At 32.3% G+C, this 18409-nt stretch overlaps 1 protein-coding gene across 2 annotated transcripts; it reads right to left on the reverse strand.

The window, feature by feature from the left end:
- Positions 1 to 4587: 4587 nt before the first annotated feature.
- Positions 4588 to 10201, reverse strand: LOC111717023 (class E basic helix-loop-helix protein 22). Of its 2 annotated transcripts, none has more exons than XM_023492536.1 (5): positions 9773 to 10201; positions 8126 to 8311; positions 6472 to 6624; positions 6209 to 6282; positions 4588 to 5031 (listed from the first exon to the last, which is right to left on the reverse strand). In XM_023492536.1, the coding sequence occupies exons 2-5, from the start codon at positions 8303 to 8305 to the stop codon at positions 4653 to 4655; spliced, it is 786 nt and encodes a 261-aa protein (XP_023348304.1). In that variant the 5' UTR covers positions 8306 to 8311; positions 9773 to 10201; the 3' UTR covers positions 4588 to 4652. The 2 variants fall into 2 exon arrangements, with proteins under 2 accessions (XP_023348304.1, XP_023348303.1); XM_023492535.1 differs by having other exon boundaries at positions 6448 to 6624.
- Between the last annotated feature and the right edge of the window lie 8208 nt (positions 10202 to 18409).

Genomic DNA, 18409 nt, shown 5'->3' on the forward strand with positions numbered 1-18409 from the left:
AGAAATTATTTATTAATGAAATATAAAAAAACATACAAAATTAAGTGTTTAAGGAGAAAATATTTGAAACCCTACAAAAATAGAGGTTGTGGGAATATTTCCACTCAATTCTAAATAAATATAAAAAACAAATAAAACTATAGAGGACGCGAGGTCGATCTCTAATGAAACGCATAAAGTAACTTCCAGTATATATATTTCTTATAACTTTTACTACTACTAGAGGGTTCAGAATTGTATCAATATCAAGATCACACGAGTTAGACTAAAAAGTATATGCCTCGTAGCCGTTCTATCCAGGGAATAGGAATAAAGGGAAAGGAAATGGCGCTGGTCTGGCATGAGAAAGCCAGTCGCAGTGCTTTGCAGACCAGTACGGTAACCTAACACACACTCTTTTGGTACAGACACACAACATGATTACAGTCAAGGAAATTGCAGAACAATGTTGTCAATTATAATTAAACTTGAATAACGACAATATTTATTGTAAACTTTAATCAAGTTATATTCTTTGCATGAAAATTTGGCTTTATAGTGTTGACTTAATTATTTAATTTACATGCATTTAAAAATAATTTTTAAGTAAAACATTAACAATAAACAAATGTACTCTCCTAGACTGTACAAATACCGAGATTTATATGTCCTGTACACACTACACACCTTTGGTACGGTATCCTTACACACACTCTTTTGGTACAGACACACCCCCATGACGTTTCCGCCCCCTGGTTCTATCTCATTCCCCCCCCCCACCCACCCAACTTCCTCAGAGACTACATCGGGGGGGGGGGTGCATATATCCCCCTGCATCGGTTTTACTTCACATGTAGTTTATATTATACATGCAAAATAGATACATTTGTCTTTAATAACGTAAACTTCACAAATTATATAATCACACATAATTCTTGCTCCTACAGCACAAATTTTAAGATCTGTCCATTAAAATCCAAAATTCGTGGAATTTTAAAAACATTTTTTTATGGAATTTCAAATAAAAAACTTGAATTTTAAAGAAAACATTCCGGATTTTGAAAAAAAAAATCTGAATTAAAAAAATCTAATTTTTATCATTTCGAATACAAATTTACAGTTTTGTGTGCCTTTACCTGGCCAAGGAAGGTTTTTTAGTTTATATTTTCAACACCAGGTTACGTGATGACGTTAGTAAAATTTCAATGTAATGAGTTCAGAAATTTTCTCTTACTTCATTTTTTTTTTAAATCTCAGTCATAGATAAAGATTTTTCATTTTATGCATGAACAACATTTTTTTTAAATAGTTTTGATCAAAAAATCCATTCAAAAGTATAATTACTGATATTAAGTTTTACATCCAGATAATCGCAATTGTCTGAAACTTTCCATGGCTTACCTACATATCATGTCCTTATTTGTAAATCTTTTGTAGAGATTTGTGAGACGAAAGTCATGAAGCAAAATCGTTCAGAACAATTTAAAAAAAAACATAAAGCCATGAGTTTGTTAAACGAAAATTCGAGAAGCGATAAAATGATAATTAAGAACAACATTTAAAAAAACTGAGGGATGTGTGTGAATAAGAAACCTTGCAGTTGAGAGTAATGGAGGGGGTTGTAAATCCCCCCCTCCCCTCTCCCCCAACTCCTGTGCATAAGTTACAGACTATGGGGGATATATACCCCCTGCATCGTTTTTACTTGACATGGGTACACATGTGTCCGTTATTATGTAAACTTCGCTAACTAGGTAATCAAAAGTTGTATCCACTTAGTTTTGGTATATCTGCATATCAAAAACCAGTTTCTATATTGTTATCATAAATTTTCAAATAATTTTCAAAACGTGTAATTTTACAAAGATTGAAATTTACAAGTATGTAAAGTATGTATATTTCTGTTTGGACATGATAGATCGGGGAGGTTTAGTTTCTATTTTCAACACCAGGTTGTGCCATAGTATTAATAGAATTTTGTTTTAAAACTCTTCAAAAATTTGTTTTCTATGACCTCTTCAATGCTTTAGCTTTAACTTTAACATTCTTATCTTTTTTATAGTTTAAACAGTACCATATTTAGATACTTTTAATCATGCGAGGCACTGTCTTCAACAAATTAATTAAATGCTAATATTTCTTGGCCATAATCTTATCCATAAGTTCATAACCCTTCCTCCCATGAAAACCACCTTTACCCTATTTGTTAAATCTTATATAGTGGTTCACTAATAGATTATCATTACAATGGCATGTTTCTACACTTCAAGAGGGACATGTTCAATTCACAACGATAGCACTCTTGAGCAATCTTAGTCTGAATAATGTAGATAGGGTTTAATTCTTTAGATTTTTCATTGTTTCAGCCGCATAAAAATCCGTAGTCACTTTAATTAAGAAATCACAATTTATGAATTATAAATACTAGTTGAAGAGCCGGCGTTGCCCGTGGAATTTTTACAAATCTACGGGTTCCCTAAAAAAAATAAGTCCGTTTGATCCAGCCGTTTGGCCGGCCAGCTATAGCTAACAAATAGATATGAGCGTAGAGCTTTAGATGGATAAATGGAGTTCCGCTTGAAAATATGTTTATGCAATGCCTTTAAAATAAGCGTATCTAATTCATAATGTAAAGTTTGAGTAAATTATTTTGTTTATAATTATTTTTGATGGAGTACTATCCTCCAGGTTTTTCTAACTCCCTATTTCTTCAGAGACATTATGGATTTTCATCGGAGGCCCATTCATTCTCATTAAAGACCCCTCGGGCCTCGCCCCCCGCACCCTACACCTGATTTTTTCTGAGTACCACGCGTTTATTTATAATCAGATTTCCTTTGTATTCTTTCACTTCCTGTTGGAATAAACTTGACCCAGCATTGTCTTGTATTGAATTTAAATTTAAACTTAACTACACTTTCTGGATAGATTATCGAACTTTGAATGCAACTGGCTATTTTGCTATACTTGTTCAACTCTAGTTTCATAGATTAGGTTGGGGTTTTCAAGGTCTTGAATATGATCTGTTCAAATATTTTAATACTTTTTTGATGCAGTGATAACAGAAAACTCAGGGAAGTATTACGAACTTTAGAATCAAGTAATATTTTTAAAAAATCCAATGAGCATAAGACACAGCAATTGTGTAGTGTAAACAGAATTATTTCACTAAATTAGGTAATTTTTTAGTATCTAGTAAAAATCTTTGCTTTGTAACAATAACAAATACAGTTAAGTACACCAAATGTCGTCTTCCCCTTCCTATGTTTTCTGGTTATAACTGTACATATATTGAGCATCATATATATTATATATGTATCCTTGTCTGAAGAAATATATAGCTTATTTTTGATCTTTTATCCAGATCAGAATAACATGTATTTATAATATTTCTTGATCATGAACAATCGTATGCATTATTGAGTCTAAAACTTTCTGTATTTCTGACTGCATAGATTGACGATATTGTCTCCGCCTTCTGTTCTCCAACCGCCACCGCCGCTTCACGCCGCCGTCGTTTGAATCTAATCATAAACTGTACCCAGGGAGCTATTATCTTGTAGCTCCCCGGCCACAATATATTCATAATTGTTAATTACTTAAATAATATATGTATGTTAACTTGTGGCCAAATAAATGACGTGATTTGATTTATACCACGAACTTATACATCTTAAAGTTACGTGTACGCAGTCCTACAAAATATTAAATAACTTTATAAATCCTATTTTTCCTCAACTCTACCAGATCAAACAAAGACCAAGGAAATGACCGGAAATTAACAAGTGTTGGTCGGAAGGGGGGGTGAGTGTAGGGNATAGGCACATTTAGCTATATGGACAATGTACCCCCCCAGCGGGAATAGGGTTAATTTCTGACTGAACCTTCTGAAATTGAATTTGCACTTCCATACATAAAACAAAAATATCGAGGTTTGGACAATTTAAAATGATTTGATTTTAAATAACATATCTCTGAAATAAATCAGGATGCAATTTTCAAAATAACAAGATTTGATGTGCTAACTTATTAATGGTATGATTCTAAAATGGTGTTTTTGACGAAATGACATCTTAGGATGAAAGACAATTTAAAGGTGAAACGTAAATACCGATGTTTATTGGGACGCCATCAACTTATCTATCTATCTATCTATCTATCTATCTATCTATCTATCTATCTATCTATCTATCTATCTATCTATCTATCTATCTATCTATTTATCTATCTAACGAAAGTAAACAAACATGTTTTCACATATTTAGCATCAAGCTGCAAAATTGAAGAGGAACTGATTACTTGTCGCAAACTTTACTTTTCTAAACCCAATATCTTTGCAACAGCTAATGACGTAAATCGTTGATTTTATCTTGCGGAATTTGAAGTTTGAAAGGTGTACGACATCAGGTTGCAAAAATGTGGAGACTAGAATATTGAAATTTGAGGCAAATAATGTGTTTCTACATTGTTTTCTCTTCAAGATACGTAGAGAATAAAAACAACAATGTTTTTTTACAACTGATACTTTTTTACATAATTTGTTTCTTGCAGTTTCAAAGTTTTTTTTGGAGGGGGCATATAAACATATAAACAAAGAATATTTGTTTACATAATTTGTTGGTAGCGATTAAATACAAATGATATTTTTTATAACATAAATTATTATTTTGGTTTCATTTTTTGTCCTCTAGGTGTGAAACTATTGCGTCAGTATGGGACATAGATAAAGATTGGCTGAGAGACAAGGGTAGGGAGGAGGGGGGGAAATGTGAAGAATGGAGAAGGGGACCCGACAACCTGGGGAAAAGTGAGGAAGGTAGGCGGGTGGATTCCCCCGGTATTTGAAGGGGAAAGGGGGGAGGGGGAATCCCCAGGGAGGGGGTGGGAAGGCAGGGTACAGGTATACCAGCAGAGTGGGACAAGTAGTTGACCAGCTTACGCATTTCTTCCAGCGCGCTGGTCTGCATCAGGATATAGTTCTTAGCTAACAGAAGGGTAGCAATCTTACTCAGTTTACGCACTGACGGAGAGTGTGCGTACGGTATCACATTCCTGGCCATCAGACACATTTTTCATACCAAATATAATATAAAAAATGAAATAAAGGATTTCATGAGTTAATTAATTGTTTTAATTTGAAAAGGAATGTAAGCGTAATTTCAAGTGACCCTCTACGTGTCTGATTTACAAGCTTTGTTTGATTAAATCTGAATTGGATATCTTTATTTTACTTTGTAAAAACTATTTATTTGTGGATTTTCTGCAAACGTGACACTTTTCAAAAACTATCTACAACTGTGAATCAGATTTAGGTTTCAAGGTTCTGTTGTGAATCGGGTATCTCTCTCTGTAAATAGAGATAGGGTCACATTAAAATACGACCACAGATCTTTTAGTAAATTGAAAAATGAAAATCATAAAATAACTACTTAAGGGGACTGTAAAGGAAAAGTGAAAGGGGGTATAGTATGAAACCTGAGAATCTAAGGAGTTAAACGATGTTCCGGTCTCGTAAAATTAATATAAAATTTTACGAAATTATACGAAAATGCATATATATATATATGCAATTTTGTATAAAAGTTGTAGTATTAAATTCAGATTATGTTCAACAACTATGCAACCAATCTGAAAACAACGATATCCCACAGGAGCCTGAGAATCTCAGGTTTGCTCCTATTATATTTTTTTTTTTTTTGAATTTGCATTTTTAATCATTTATTTTTTAATTGATAATATTATTGCATATAGTCCATATTACGTCACCAGAACTCCAGCCAATTTTTCCTTTACAGTAGTACCTTTAATAATCAATCAAATTTGAAAAGAATGAACGCAATTAAGTGATTCAACAAATTAAAGGACAAAATGAGTAAATTTTTGGATGAATGGAACATGGTGTAGCGAGGCAAAATGACGAGGGTAATAAGCGTACTAAAGATATTTTGAATCTAAAATACACATGGTAATATAAATATTTGGTTTGGTTTCAAGCTCCGGAAATGGAAGATGATATTCTAGCTCCTCCACAATAGATTAATTGATTATTAAATTTATATCAATATGAAACAAATAAATCAAAAAAATATCAAAAATAAATTAATGAATTAATGAATTAATAAATTAAAGAATTAATGAATTAATGAATTAATGAACTAACGAATTAATGAATCAATGAATCTATAAATTATTAAGATATTTAATTTATTTAAATTTAAATGTGTGTTGCCTAAGATCATCTAATGCATCATTCAGATCGTGCATTCTCCGACGCTCACGCGCATTAATGCTCAACCGTTGAATCTAAACGATAATTTGTAAAAAACGCGCGTTGTAAAAAACTTCAAGATTACTGTAAAAAAACATGGCATAAATTTATTGCTTGAAATGAAAAATATCTTATTTATCTTAATTTTAAAAAAAAGATAAAAAGATAAAATTTATTTATGCGATACTTTTTTCAGATACCTTCTTGGACTCCAAATCATTCACCTTTCCCCCGCCGCCCTTCTCTCTCTTTCCTCGACCCTTCCCGGAGCCAGGGCTGCTGGAATCGAAATCTCCGACAAGGTCTAGCTCCGACCCGTCCTCGTCCTCGTAGTCGTCCTCGTCCTTAGTTGAGGTCGGGGAGACGATATCCTCAGACTGATAAATCATATTTTAGCAAACTTTTATTTTTCATTTGATTTTGGAACGAATTGGGTCTTTGATTTTATCTTAGCAACCCAATATTGTAGACCTTCGGACATTTCAAATTGTGAATTCTGTTATAGATCAAATAGTCCAAGTTTAAAATATTAAAGATTTACAACATCAGGTTGCAAAGATATAGGGATTAGAAAAGTTGAGTTTGTGGAAAGGACTTAATTCCTTTGGTGTAAGGAGAGGGAAAATGTTAAGTAACCCTAGCACAATTCACAATGGTACCTTTAAAACTTAAAAGCTTAGTCTGATCAAAAATGAACGGGATAGAGAATTTCTTTGAAAAATTGTTTATTTCAACTGGGGTTTCTTTACAAAAGTGACTTTCGGAGTTCTTGCTTCAGAAACAATGAAGGAAATTTTGAGATTTTTTTCAAGCCAAAAAACGATTTCTTCCGCGTGTTTTTTATCAAAAGGTTTTAAATCAGACACGGCCCCAAGGTTATAATGCAAGGAAAGTCATTTCAGAGCTGTACGCATCTTTTGTACTGCAGTGTACTGTGACTGGGCGGTAATGTAAACACAAGACGGATGTCGATGCCTAACGTGGGATCCATCTTTCACGTAAAAAATACAGCTTTAATCAAATTTTAATCTATCGGACTTTTTTCAATTCCATCTGTCAATTCACAACTGTTTTATCACAACTGTCGACCATGTTTTATCAGAAAGCAATGGTGGATTTCTACAGAAAAACATGAACAAAACAAATGGCCGAAAGTATAGTCTGCTCCAAATTGATTTACAATCTATTTGGTCTACAACTCTGAAGGAAAGAGAAAACAATGAACTTTCAATTTGTTTCTTATGTATCATTAAACATTAAACTTTAAGTTTGAAAAAAAAACTTCCTTTAAACTAAAAAGAGTTAATACTTTCATGTTTCCCTAAATTTGAAAACAAGATTCTTTATTTACTATTTAGTAAACCATTTAAAGACTAAACTGAAGACAGGAAATCAAATCTAACAAATAGATCGTCCTACGTCCTATACGTATGTTGAAGTTTCAAAATTAGAGTTTGGAGAAAGTGTTCATTTCTTTTAAAAAAAAAAACAAAAAAAACTCACAGTGTTAACCAGAAACTGTAGAATAGGAAGACGACATTTAAGCAATACTGAAGTGCATTTAGTGTTGTTACAAAGCCAAATAGCTTAACTAGTTATTTATAAATCACTTATTAAGTGAAACGGATCTGTTTACACTGCACATTTGTTCAATTGTACAAGTGTTGTAACTTGAGTCTAAAAGTCCTATTCCAAAGATCACTGTATGTAAACAATCTATGTAAACAATCTATGTAAACAATCTATGTAAACAATCTATGTAAACAATCTATGTAAACAATCTATGTAAACAATCTATGTAAAAAAGGACCATTTGAAATCTGCAAGATTTTAACTTTTTTAAAGAAAGTGTTGAAAATGTATTTGCTAATATATTGCCTGAAGGCCAGCAAGGCGGGCTATTGAGTAGGCGGAGCAGGGGAACCTGGTAGAGTCAGGGGAGGAGGGCGTGGTCCTAAACAAGGAGGTGGGCGGGACAGTTAGTCTTGAGGAGGGGAGGAGGAACTGAGGTGGGAGAAGGGGGCGGGGAGAGGATAGAAACATTCCAGAGTTTTCCATATCAGTCTAAAATTTGAAACAATATATATTTTTTTATTTTATTAAAACTTCTAGAAAAAAAGAAATTATTCATGATTTTTGAATGTTTTTGGTTATTACAAAAAAAAATTAAATTAAAATCAAAAGTTTATTTTTATATCCAGTTAATATAGGCAAAAATAAGTAGCGCATTTCTTGCTTACATCATATGTGAAAAATGTAGAAATTATCAGAATTAAACATATTTCGAGTCAGGGAAACGACAGGATCTTTCAGAGTTTATGGTTTCAAGGGTAATATTGTAAATCGGACATTGCTATATCTTTGCATGGAGGGTCACTTAAAATTACGCTTACAGTCCCTTTTACAAGTAAAGTGGAGACAAAAAGCATCAAATTTTTAACTAAACTCAATCGAAAATTATCCAAAGATTGTTTTTAAATGAGGGGGGTGGGGTTCAATCTTTTTTTGAGTTCGACCCCCCCCCCCATCGCTTGAGCTAGCTTATATATTCAAAGATCAATGTGGTCGGGATCCTAAAATTGACCGCCGAGAAAATTTGTCAAATTTAATTTAAATTCCTTTGTTTCAAAATTCATTTAAGTATTCTTTTATCTTTTTGTTAAAAAATTTCTTGCTTTAAATTCTTCTGTATAAAAATTTGAAATTATAAAGAGTCCGTGGTATGTATTTTTTTATGTAAAGGAATTAAGTTTTTCCCACAAACTCAAATTTTCTAATATCTTTGCCACCTGATGGTGTAAAATTTGATATTTCAAACTTAGATTATTTGATCTAACAGAATTCATAGTTTAAAATATCTAAGGTCTACAAGATAGGATAGCTATGATATTAGAAAATCTGAGTTTGGGGCAATGTTTTTTTTTGTGGTGTGAAACATTTTTTGCTGACCATGATGTTGAAACAAAAAAAAATAACAATCGAAAAATTATAATTCTTGTAAAATCAAGTTTTAAATTAAACAATCATATATATATAAATGAAAATATGAAAATTGCACAAAAATATGAAAATTGCACGAAGATATAATAATTGCATGAAAATATAAAAATTGCACAAAAATATGAAAATTGCAGGAAAATAGAAAAATTGCAGGAAAATATAAAAATTGCAGGGAAATAAAGAAATTGCACAAATATATGAAAATTGCTCGAAAATATAAAGATTGCACGAAGATATAGTAATTGCTCGAAAATATAAAAATTGCAGGAAAAAAATAAAAATTAAACCAACAATTTTGACACACAGAATTAATCATTCTGCAATTTGCAATTTGCAATTTATTCAGCAGTAAGCTGGATAGGCATTGTTTAAATTGGGATTAGAATTTTCATACAGGTGCAATTTGTACTTTACTAAAGTTTTTTAATGAGTTAAAAAGTTTCCACAAACAGTTTTTAAATCATATTTTCAATTATAAATGATGGATAATATTTATTTCAAATTCTCAACTAAATAATCCCTTACCTGAAAAGGCTTGCCTAAGATAAGATTTTTTTTGTTTAAACGGCGATGGTTTCATCAGTAACCGCCATTTTTTAAAATCTTCACAGTTTCACAAACACGTCAATGGGCTTCCTTTCACCCAAACAGTTATCTTTTTCATATACGTTTGTTGAGGAAGATTTTTGAGGTGAAAGGCGGTTGTTTGGGTTGAACGGCGGGTGTGTTTGGGTAAACGGCGGGTGGTCTGGGTAATCGGCGTTTATATCCGTGACTGAGGAATACTTGAAACCCTGTGTTGAACTGGTGGTATAGTTAGCTACCCCAAACCATCCTCCGACCATACACTGGGCAAGAAGTAAACCATCCGCTCACAGCAGGCGAACCAGCTACATCAAGCCAATCACAGACCGTCCGCTGAATTCGGACTAATCAAAGACAGGGAAGCAGACACTGGCGCTGAGCCTCGACCAATGGGAGGAGGGGAAACAGACAAGGGAGGTTCTAGGGCAGATGTGGCCTTTATTCAACCAGACCGCAACCATTTGGAATATATATACTTCAGGGGGGGGGCACGCAAAACCAACTAAAATAATTAATTGTGATGTGCGCACGCGCCCGGAACAGAAATTATAATGTAATTTAAAGTTGAAAAAGCTAAATTTTTTACACACCAAGATACAAGTCCAAATTAAAAGCTTTGAACTTAGATATAGGAAAAACCTGTAACTGGTTCACAATTAAAGGCTTACTGAAAATAACTATTCTTTTTTATTATTTATTCTTCATACGTACTTACTCCATTCGTTCTTTGTTGCTCACTTCTTCCTGCAGCTCCATCTTTAAAAACTTATTTACTGCTCCGTTCTTATTGCTTCTTTTCTCGTTTGTACGTGTGTGTAATAAATGTAATCCATAATGATTTAACCTGTGCTGTATACAGCACAGGTATGCCGAGTACAGCACCGGTATGCCGAGTACAGCACAGGTATGCCGAGTCCATTAGTACCTGATCCAATTAGGGTCCTGTCATGTGTTTGTTGTCTATTCTGAACCAATAGAAATGTTATGGCGGTAACATCTATCTATTATCTATTATCTAGTTCATTTAGGAAATGTTCTGCAAAGTGATAATTCAATGACCATAGATTGCAATAAAAAACGAGCTATTTTCATTTCAAAAATTCATTCCCTTAACCAAGAATTTTATGTTAACAGTCCAGATGTTATTTTGAAACTGTATAATATTTACTGTTGTAGTTTTTATGGATCTAGTATTTGGGACTTGAGTTCCCAAAATTGTATACAGCATGGAATACTGCTATTAGAATCCTTTTTAATGTACCTAGAGATACGCATAGGTACTTGATTGAAAGTATTTCATAATGTTTACATGTAAAAACTATGTTACCTAGCAGATGTGTGTCTTTCTATGAGACTATTGAAGCAAGTTCTAAGCTTTGCATTAGATTTCTTTCTAATTTATGTAAAAATGGCCTCAACACAGTTCTTCTTGGCAGAAATTTATTTTCTATTGCAAATGATTGTTCTGTAAATCCTTCGGATCTTAGAAGAATGTTAGTTAAGAAACAAATGAAATATTTTGATGTCCCATTGGAACATTAAAGGAAAGCTCCGGTTTTACAAGAACTTTTAAATACAAGAATGAATAATTTATATGTTGAAGGATTCGATGATTACGTAATAACTGAAATGATAAATATGTTTTGTAGTGAGTAAAAATCAATTTTTTCTATTTGTGCATAGTTTTGCAAATTTTCTCTCTTTTCTTTTGAAAACCTGTATTTTCAAAATAAAATTATTTAAACAAATTTAAACTACACCATTTATATATGTATTTATATCTTTGTGTGTGAATAAATCTTTATAATAATAATTATCCAATTAGAGTTATGAATTACTCAATCGGTGCTATCAGTAAATGGAAATATTTACTTCTACTGAAACTATAGTACTGTGTACCAAAATCATAAATTACAGAATTAAAAAATCACCCTGTATATAAATTCAATTTATGCATTTAATTTAATTTAGATTAGATTTTCAAAATCAGAATAATAGCTTCAGTAGAAGTAAATATTTCCATTTAGTGTATAGCGCCGATATAAGGATTCATAACTCTGATTGGATAATGAGATAGATAGAAAGATAAATGTTACCGCCATGCAATTTCTATTGGTTCAGAATAGACAACAAATACATGAATGAACCGTGATTTGGATCAGACGCAAATAGACCCGGCATACAAGAAGAAGGACCTTGACTGATAATAACTTGAGATTTTTAAGTCCACTTCCTCACAAATCCTTTGATATTCCCTCCCCCCCCCCTTAAGTGAGTGTGAGTGGAGAGGGTAGGAGGGGGGAGGCTGAGGAAGGAGGTTTTGGGAGGGGGTGAATAAATCTATTTTGTCCAGTTTCTGATTTACTTTTAGACACAATTTGTCCCTCCTCACCCTACAGGGGATTCATCTTAATACACACAAACACACACACCCTCCCCCACTCACACAAACACACAAACTTAAAGGGACTGTAAGCGCTATTTCAAGTGACCCTCCATGCAAAGATGGCAATAATACCCAATTGAAACCTTAACCTGATCAAAAATGAGTAAGTACAATCATTTTTCTGACGCGAAAAAGCGAGTTTCTCCATTCCTGTCTGTATAGACGAAATGTGCAAGTCACTTTTTCTCAGTTTCAATCAGACAAAGCTTTCAAGGATACCGTTGTAAATTGGGCATTGCCATCTTTGCACGAAGGGTCACTTGAAATTACGCTTACAGTCCCTTTATGCACATAACTGCAAAGTTTATACAGTCTTCTTTCTTTTTAGTTCTTATGAAATATTGTTATGAATTTTGTTATTTGTAACGAGATTGTTTTTTTAAATGACCTTTATCAGATAGTATATACTAGCTGAAGAGCCCGGCGTTGCCCGTGGGGAAAAAATAAGAAAAATAGGCTATGTCACCCTCAGGCTACCCATGAGTGTCCACAAAAAAATCCATCCCATTTGGACCAGCCGTTTGGCTTGCTATTGGGAACATATATACGAATGTCTTGTTAATTTTATTATATATATAGATAATGTATTATTATATATTCAAATTTCAAATGCTGGCATGAAAATCAAGTTCCTCTATTTGATGTTAGTTGGACTTTTCAAAATCATACGGTGGTAGGCGATTATACCAATGTAATGAAGACGACTTTTTTATTTAATTTTTTATTGTTAACAAGCTTTCTTCGAATTACAAGTTTATAAGATAATAAAAAAGAAGCTTTTATAATTTACAGCTTCTCTTTGTTTCAATTTTTTGTGAATCTATGTTGTTAAAAGCTTACAATAAATCAAAATTTAAATTGAACGTCTGGTTCAAATTATGTTGATATAATCGCCTGCCACTGTACCTAGTATATAATAGTCGCCTTTCTATTCTGTACTTAGACTTTCCAGCAAATAATAAAGGTTTACAGGGTGGTTAAGTGGGCATGCAATTTTTATAATTGAAAGACAGTTTACGTTTAAATTTTCCCGAAATTCTTTATGGGTCTTCCTGTAACTGGCAAAATGTCAGTTAAAGTTAGAGTTTCCAGCGAAAGAGACCTTTTGCGAAAAAATGCGAAATTTTCGAAAAATTTGTTCGCAAAATGAATTTTTCAAAAAGAAGCGAAAACTGTGCAGTATTTTGTAAGAAAATAATATGCCACAATTTTCGCAATTTTTCGCGAAATTATCGCAGGAAACCCTAGTTGTAGTTGAGTGTAGATGATGAATGAAGATGTAGGAGCTGAAATGGGTGAAATGAGTTCTTCTTGAAGAAGAACTTACAAGGATAAATTAAAATATATCAAGGGGAGGAGTAAGAGGAAAAGTCCAAGCATGGACAATAACGAAGCAATCATGTAAGTATTAGTATATCTACATTCCCTGTTAAAAATAAAAACGTATATAAAAAATGTATATCCTTTTCACCCTTAAACATTTCATAAATATTACTTTTTTGATGTTGAAACAAAGAATAATGTTTTAAAAATCTGAAATGTGAACCTATCTGTTTCAGTTTGAAGAATATTTTACTAAATGAAAACGTTCTAAATTAAATTATCTCTTCCCAGATACTTTTAATATTTGTCATCCTTTCTTTATCTTTTAATATTTTTATTGTTTTCTTTTTTCTTTTTCTGCTACTTCTCCTTATTTTACTCCTTCATCTTATTCCAATCCTAAATAACTCCTGAATATCTTCTGAATATCTCCTAAATATCTCCTGAACATGTCCTGAATATCTCATAAATATCTCCTGAATATCTCCTAAACATCTCCTAAAAATCTCCTGAATATCGCCTGAATATCTCCTGAATATCTCCTAAATATCTCCTGAATATATTCTAAATATCTCATAAATATCTCCTGAATATCTCCTGAATATCTCCTGAATATCTCCTAAATATCTCCTAAATTTCCCCTGAATATCTCCTAAATATCTCCTGATTATCTCCAAAATATCATATAAATATCTCGTGGATAACTCTTGAATATCTCCTGAATATCTCCTGAATATATCCTGAATATCTCCTGAATATATCCTGAATATATCCTGAATATATCCTGAATATCTTCTGAATATCTTCTGAATATCCCCTGAATATCTCCTGAATATATTCTAAATGTCACCAAAATATCTCCTAAATATCTCCAAATATCTCCTGAACATCTTCCATACATCTACTGAATATCTCCTGAATATCTTCTGAATACCTTCTGAATATCTCCTGAATATTTCCTGATTATCTTCTAAATATCTCCTAAATATCACCTAAATATCTCCTGAATATCTTCCAAACATCTACTGAATATCTCCTGAATATCTTCTGAATACCTTCTGATATCTTCTGAATATCTCCTGAATATCTTCTGAATATCGCCTAAATATCTCCTGAATATATCTTGAATATCTCCTAAATATCTCCTGAATATTACCTGAATATCTTCTAAATATCTCCTAAATATCTCCTAAATATCTCCTGAATTGGAGTTAAATATTGGCAATATCTCCTGAATATCGCCTGAATATCTTCTAAATATCTCTTGAATATCTCCTACGTATCTCCTAAATATCTTCTGAATATCTCCTAAATATCTCCTGAATTGGAGTTGAATATTGGCAATATCTCCTGAATATCGCCTGAATATCTTCTAAATATCTCTTGAATATCTCCTAAATATCTACAAAATATCTCCTGAATATCTCCTGAACATCTCCTAAATATCTCTTGAATATCTCCTGAATATCTCCTAAACATCTCCTGAATATCTCCTAAATATCTCCTGAATTGAAGTTGAATATTGGCAATATCTCCAATCAGACGAAATCCTTTTCTCGTTCTTTGAAGCCAAGTTATTCCTCGTCTTTCATCTTCAACTATACATCCATCAAACCATTAGACGTGGATTTTATTCAGGTGCACATACATAGAATCAATCCCTCCCCCTCCCCCGAATAGGGGGAGATGATAACCATTTATCATAATTTAACATAATATTGCTGAAACCCAGATGTTTGCACACAGGAGAGAAGACATCTTTATTTTCATTTAGTTCCGATTCATGAACCGGCCATCTTGATTTTGGGTTAATCCACGTGTTAAGTGTCCACCATTTTCATACACTTAAAAGTTAACGCCATATTTTAACATATTGTAAGAGTACTAAAGAAAAGGGCGTTTCTATGAAATTTTGTCCAACATTTTTCACATGTATTTAACTTTGTTTTAACTTAAATCAATCTTCAAATGTTGTCTCAAGTTTTCTCCTCAGGTCAAATTGTTTGAATAGTTTTTATGAGTAAGTGAAAATATTGTCTTCAAATTACATAAAAAAGAGCTGAATTCTCAGATTTACGGAAACCTCAATGTTTGACTTAAATTTTCAAAAAATGCGGGTGATTTCAAAATCTAAAAAGGCTTTGCAAAAGCAAGGCTAGCACTAAAAAGATTGCAAAAGATGAAATTGATTTTAAGAAAATTGATATTCCTTTTTTCATTTCAAAAAGTCTATTTACAAATATTTTAATCTGGTTATATCTAAGTACATACTCGTTAAACCTTAACCTTTTATAATTACGTGTATTCGGAAATATACTATCGGGTTCTTTTGCGTTCATTAAAATGTTCTAATCTTTTATGTTTAGATGTATTTCTAGATGTGTAATGTATGTTAAGGATGTATATGTAAGGATGTATGTTTAATGTTATTTAGATGTATTTCTATATGTGTAATGTATGTTAGGGATGTATATGTAAGGATTTATGTTTAATGTTATTTAGATGTATTTGTATACGTGTAATGTATGTTACGGATGTATATGTAAGGATGTATGTTTAATGTTATTTAGATGTATTTCTATATGTTTAATGTATGTTAAGGATGTATATGTAAGGATGTATGTTTAATGTTATTTAGATTTATTTCTATATGTGTAATGTATGTTGAGTATGTATATGTAAGGATGTATGTTTAATGTTATTCGGATGTATTTCTATATGTGTAATGTATGTTAGGGATGTATATGTAAGGATTTATGTTTATTGTTATTTAGATGTATTTGTATACGTGTAATGTATGTTAAGGATGTATATGTAAGGATGTATGTTTAATGTAATTTAGATGTATTTCTATATGTGTAATGTATCTTAGGGATGTATATGTAAGGATTTATATTTAATGCTTTTTAGATGTATTTGTATATGTGTAATGTATGTTAAGGATGTATATGTAAGGATGTATGTTTAATGTTATTTAGATGTATTTTCATACGTGTAATGTATGTTGAGGATGTATATGTAAGGATGTATGTTTAATGTTATTTAGAAGTATAGGTGAATTAATGTAATTATAGAGAATGTAAAGATATATTTAAGTAAGTAACCATCTATTTATTAAATATAACAAAAAAATACAAAATTTAGTGTTTAAGGAGAAAATATTTGAAACCTCCAAAAATAGAGATTGTGGGAATATTTTCCCCCAGTTCTAAAAAAAGGAAAAGGAAAGTTAGTATTTTTCGGCGATGAACTCACAACTTATAAGGAATAAGAATTTTAATGTTTGAAGGTGTGGGAAGAAGAACTAGGTTTTATACAAAAATAAAGCATTTAAATGTCACAATTTTAAGAGTTTGAGTCAACTTTAGGACGTCCATAACCCCCTTTATCACATCTAGCTAGACAAAAACTTTTAGGCGCCATTTATGGAAAATGTAAATCCACGAAATTATCTGAGAAGTGTACACTGTACACTGCACTGTACAGGAGGACTGGATACATCATTGCTGGTCGTCTGATTAGATTAGTATAAATCTGTATATTAGCTAAGTGATATATATTGTTATAGTGTACAATTCATATAAATATTCATATCCAACAATACTACAAATATGTATTCATACAAGGGGAATATGATTTAACCACAGTTAATGAGGAACTTCTAATTGATTTGCTCCGGGTACTTGGTGAACTAGCATCTATACTACCCTGATACTAGACCATACTTAATCCAACATTCGTTACATTCAGTCAGCCATACACACACATCTATATTCACTCATGGATATGTATATCTTATCCTGCGTTTTGTATCCTGTATCCTGCGCCGTACATTTTGCATCCTGTATCCTGCGCCGTACATTTTGGATCCTGTATCCTGCGCCATACATTTTGTATCCTTTATCCTATGTTCTGTACCCTACCTTTTGTATCCTCTTGCTACCTATATTTTGTATCCTGTATCTTGTAACCTGCACCCTACAATTTGTATCCTGTATCCTGTATCCTGCAACCTACTTTTAATATCCTGTATATTGTATCCTTCACCCTAAAATTTGTATCCTGTATCCTGTATCCTGCACCCTACATTTTTTATCCTGTATCATACATTTTGTATCCTGTTTCCTGTACCCTGCACCCTACATTTTTTATCCTGTATCATATATTTTGTATCCTGTATCCGGTATTCTGCACCATGCTTTTTATATCCTGTATCTTGAATCCTGCACCATAAATTTTGTATCCTGTATCCTGTATTCTGCACCCTACATTTTGTTTCCTGTATCATACATTTTGTATCCTGTTTCCTATACCCTGTACCCTGGATCCTAGATTCATTTGCCAGTATTCTATATTGTGTATCCTGTATCCTGAATCCTGTATCCTGCATCCTGAATCCTGTATCCTATATCCTGTATCCTGTATCCTGTATCCTGTATCCTGTATCCTGTATCCTGTATCTTATATCGTGTATCCAGTATCCGGTATTGCGGATCCCATGTATTCAGTATCCTGTATCTAGTTCCAGTATCCCCATTCCCCATAACAAATTTTTTGGCTGTTTTATGTTGCATAATTGATATAAGTAGTAAGATAGATCGATAGTATCTTAATTAGACATTTAAATACAACAACTACAACAACAACTTCAACTACAACTACAACTACAACTACACTATAACTATAACTAAAACTACAACTACAGCTACAACTACAACTACAACTACAACTACAACTACAACTACAACTACAACTACAACTACAACTACAACTACAACTACAACTACAACTACAACTACAACTACAAC

The sequence above is a fragment of the Eurytemora carolleeae genome, unplaced genomic scaffold (assembly GCF_000591075.1).
Source record: "Eurytemora carolleeae unplaced genomic scaffold, Eaff_2.0 scaffold2234, whole genome shotgun sequence".
Classification (NCBI taxonomy): Eukaryota; Metazoa; Arthropoda; class Copepoda; order Calanoida; family Temoridae; genus Eurytemora; species Eurytemora carolleeae.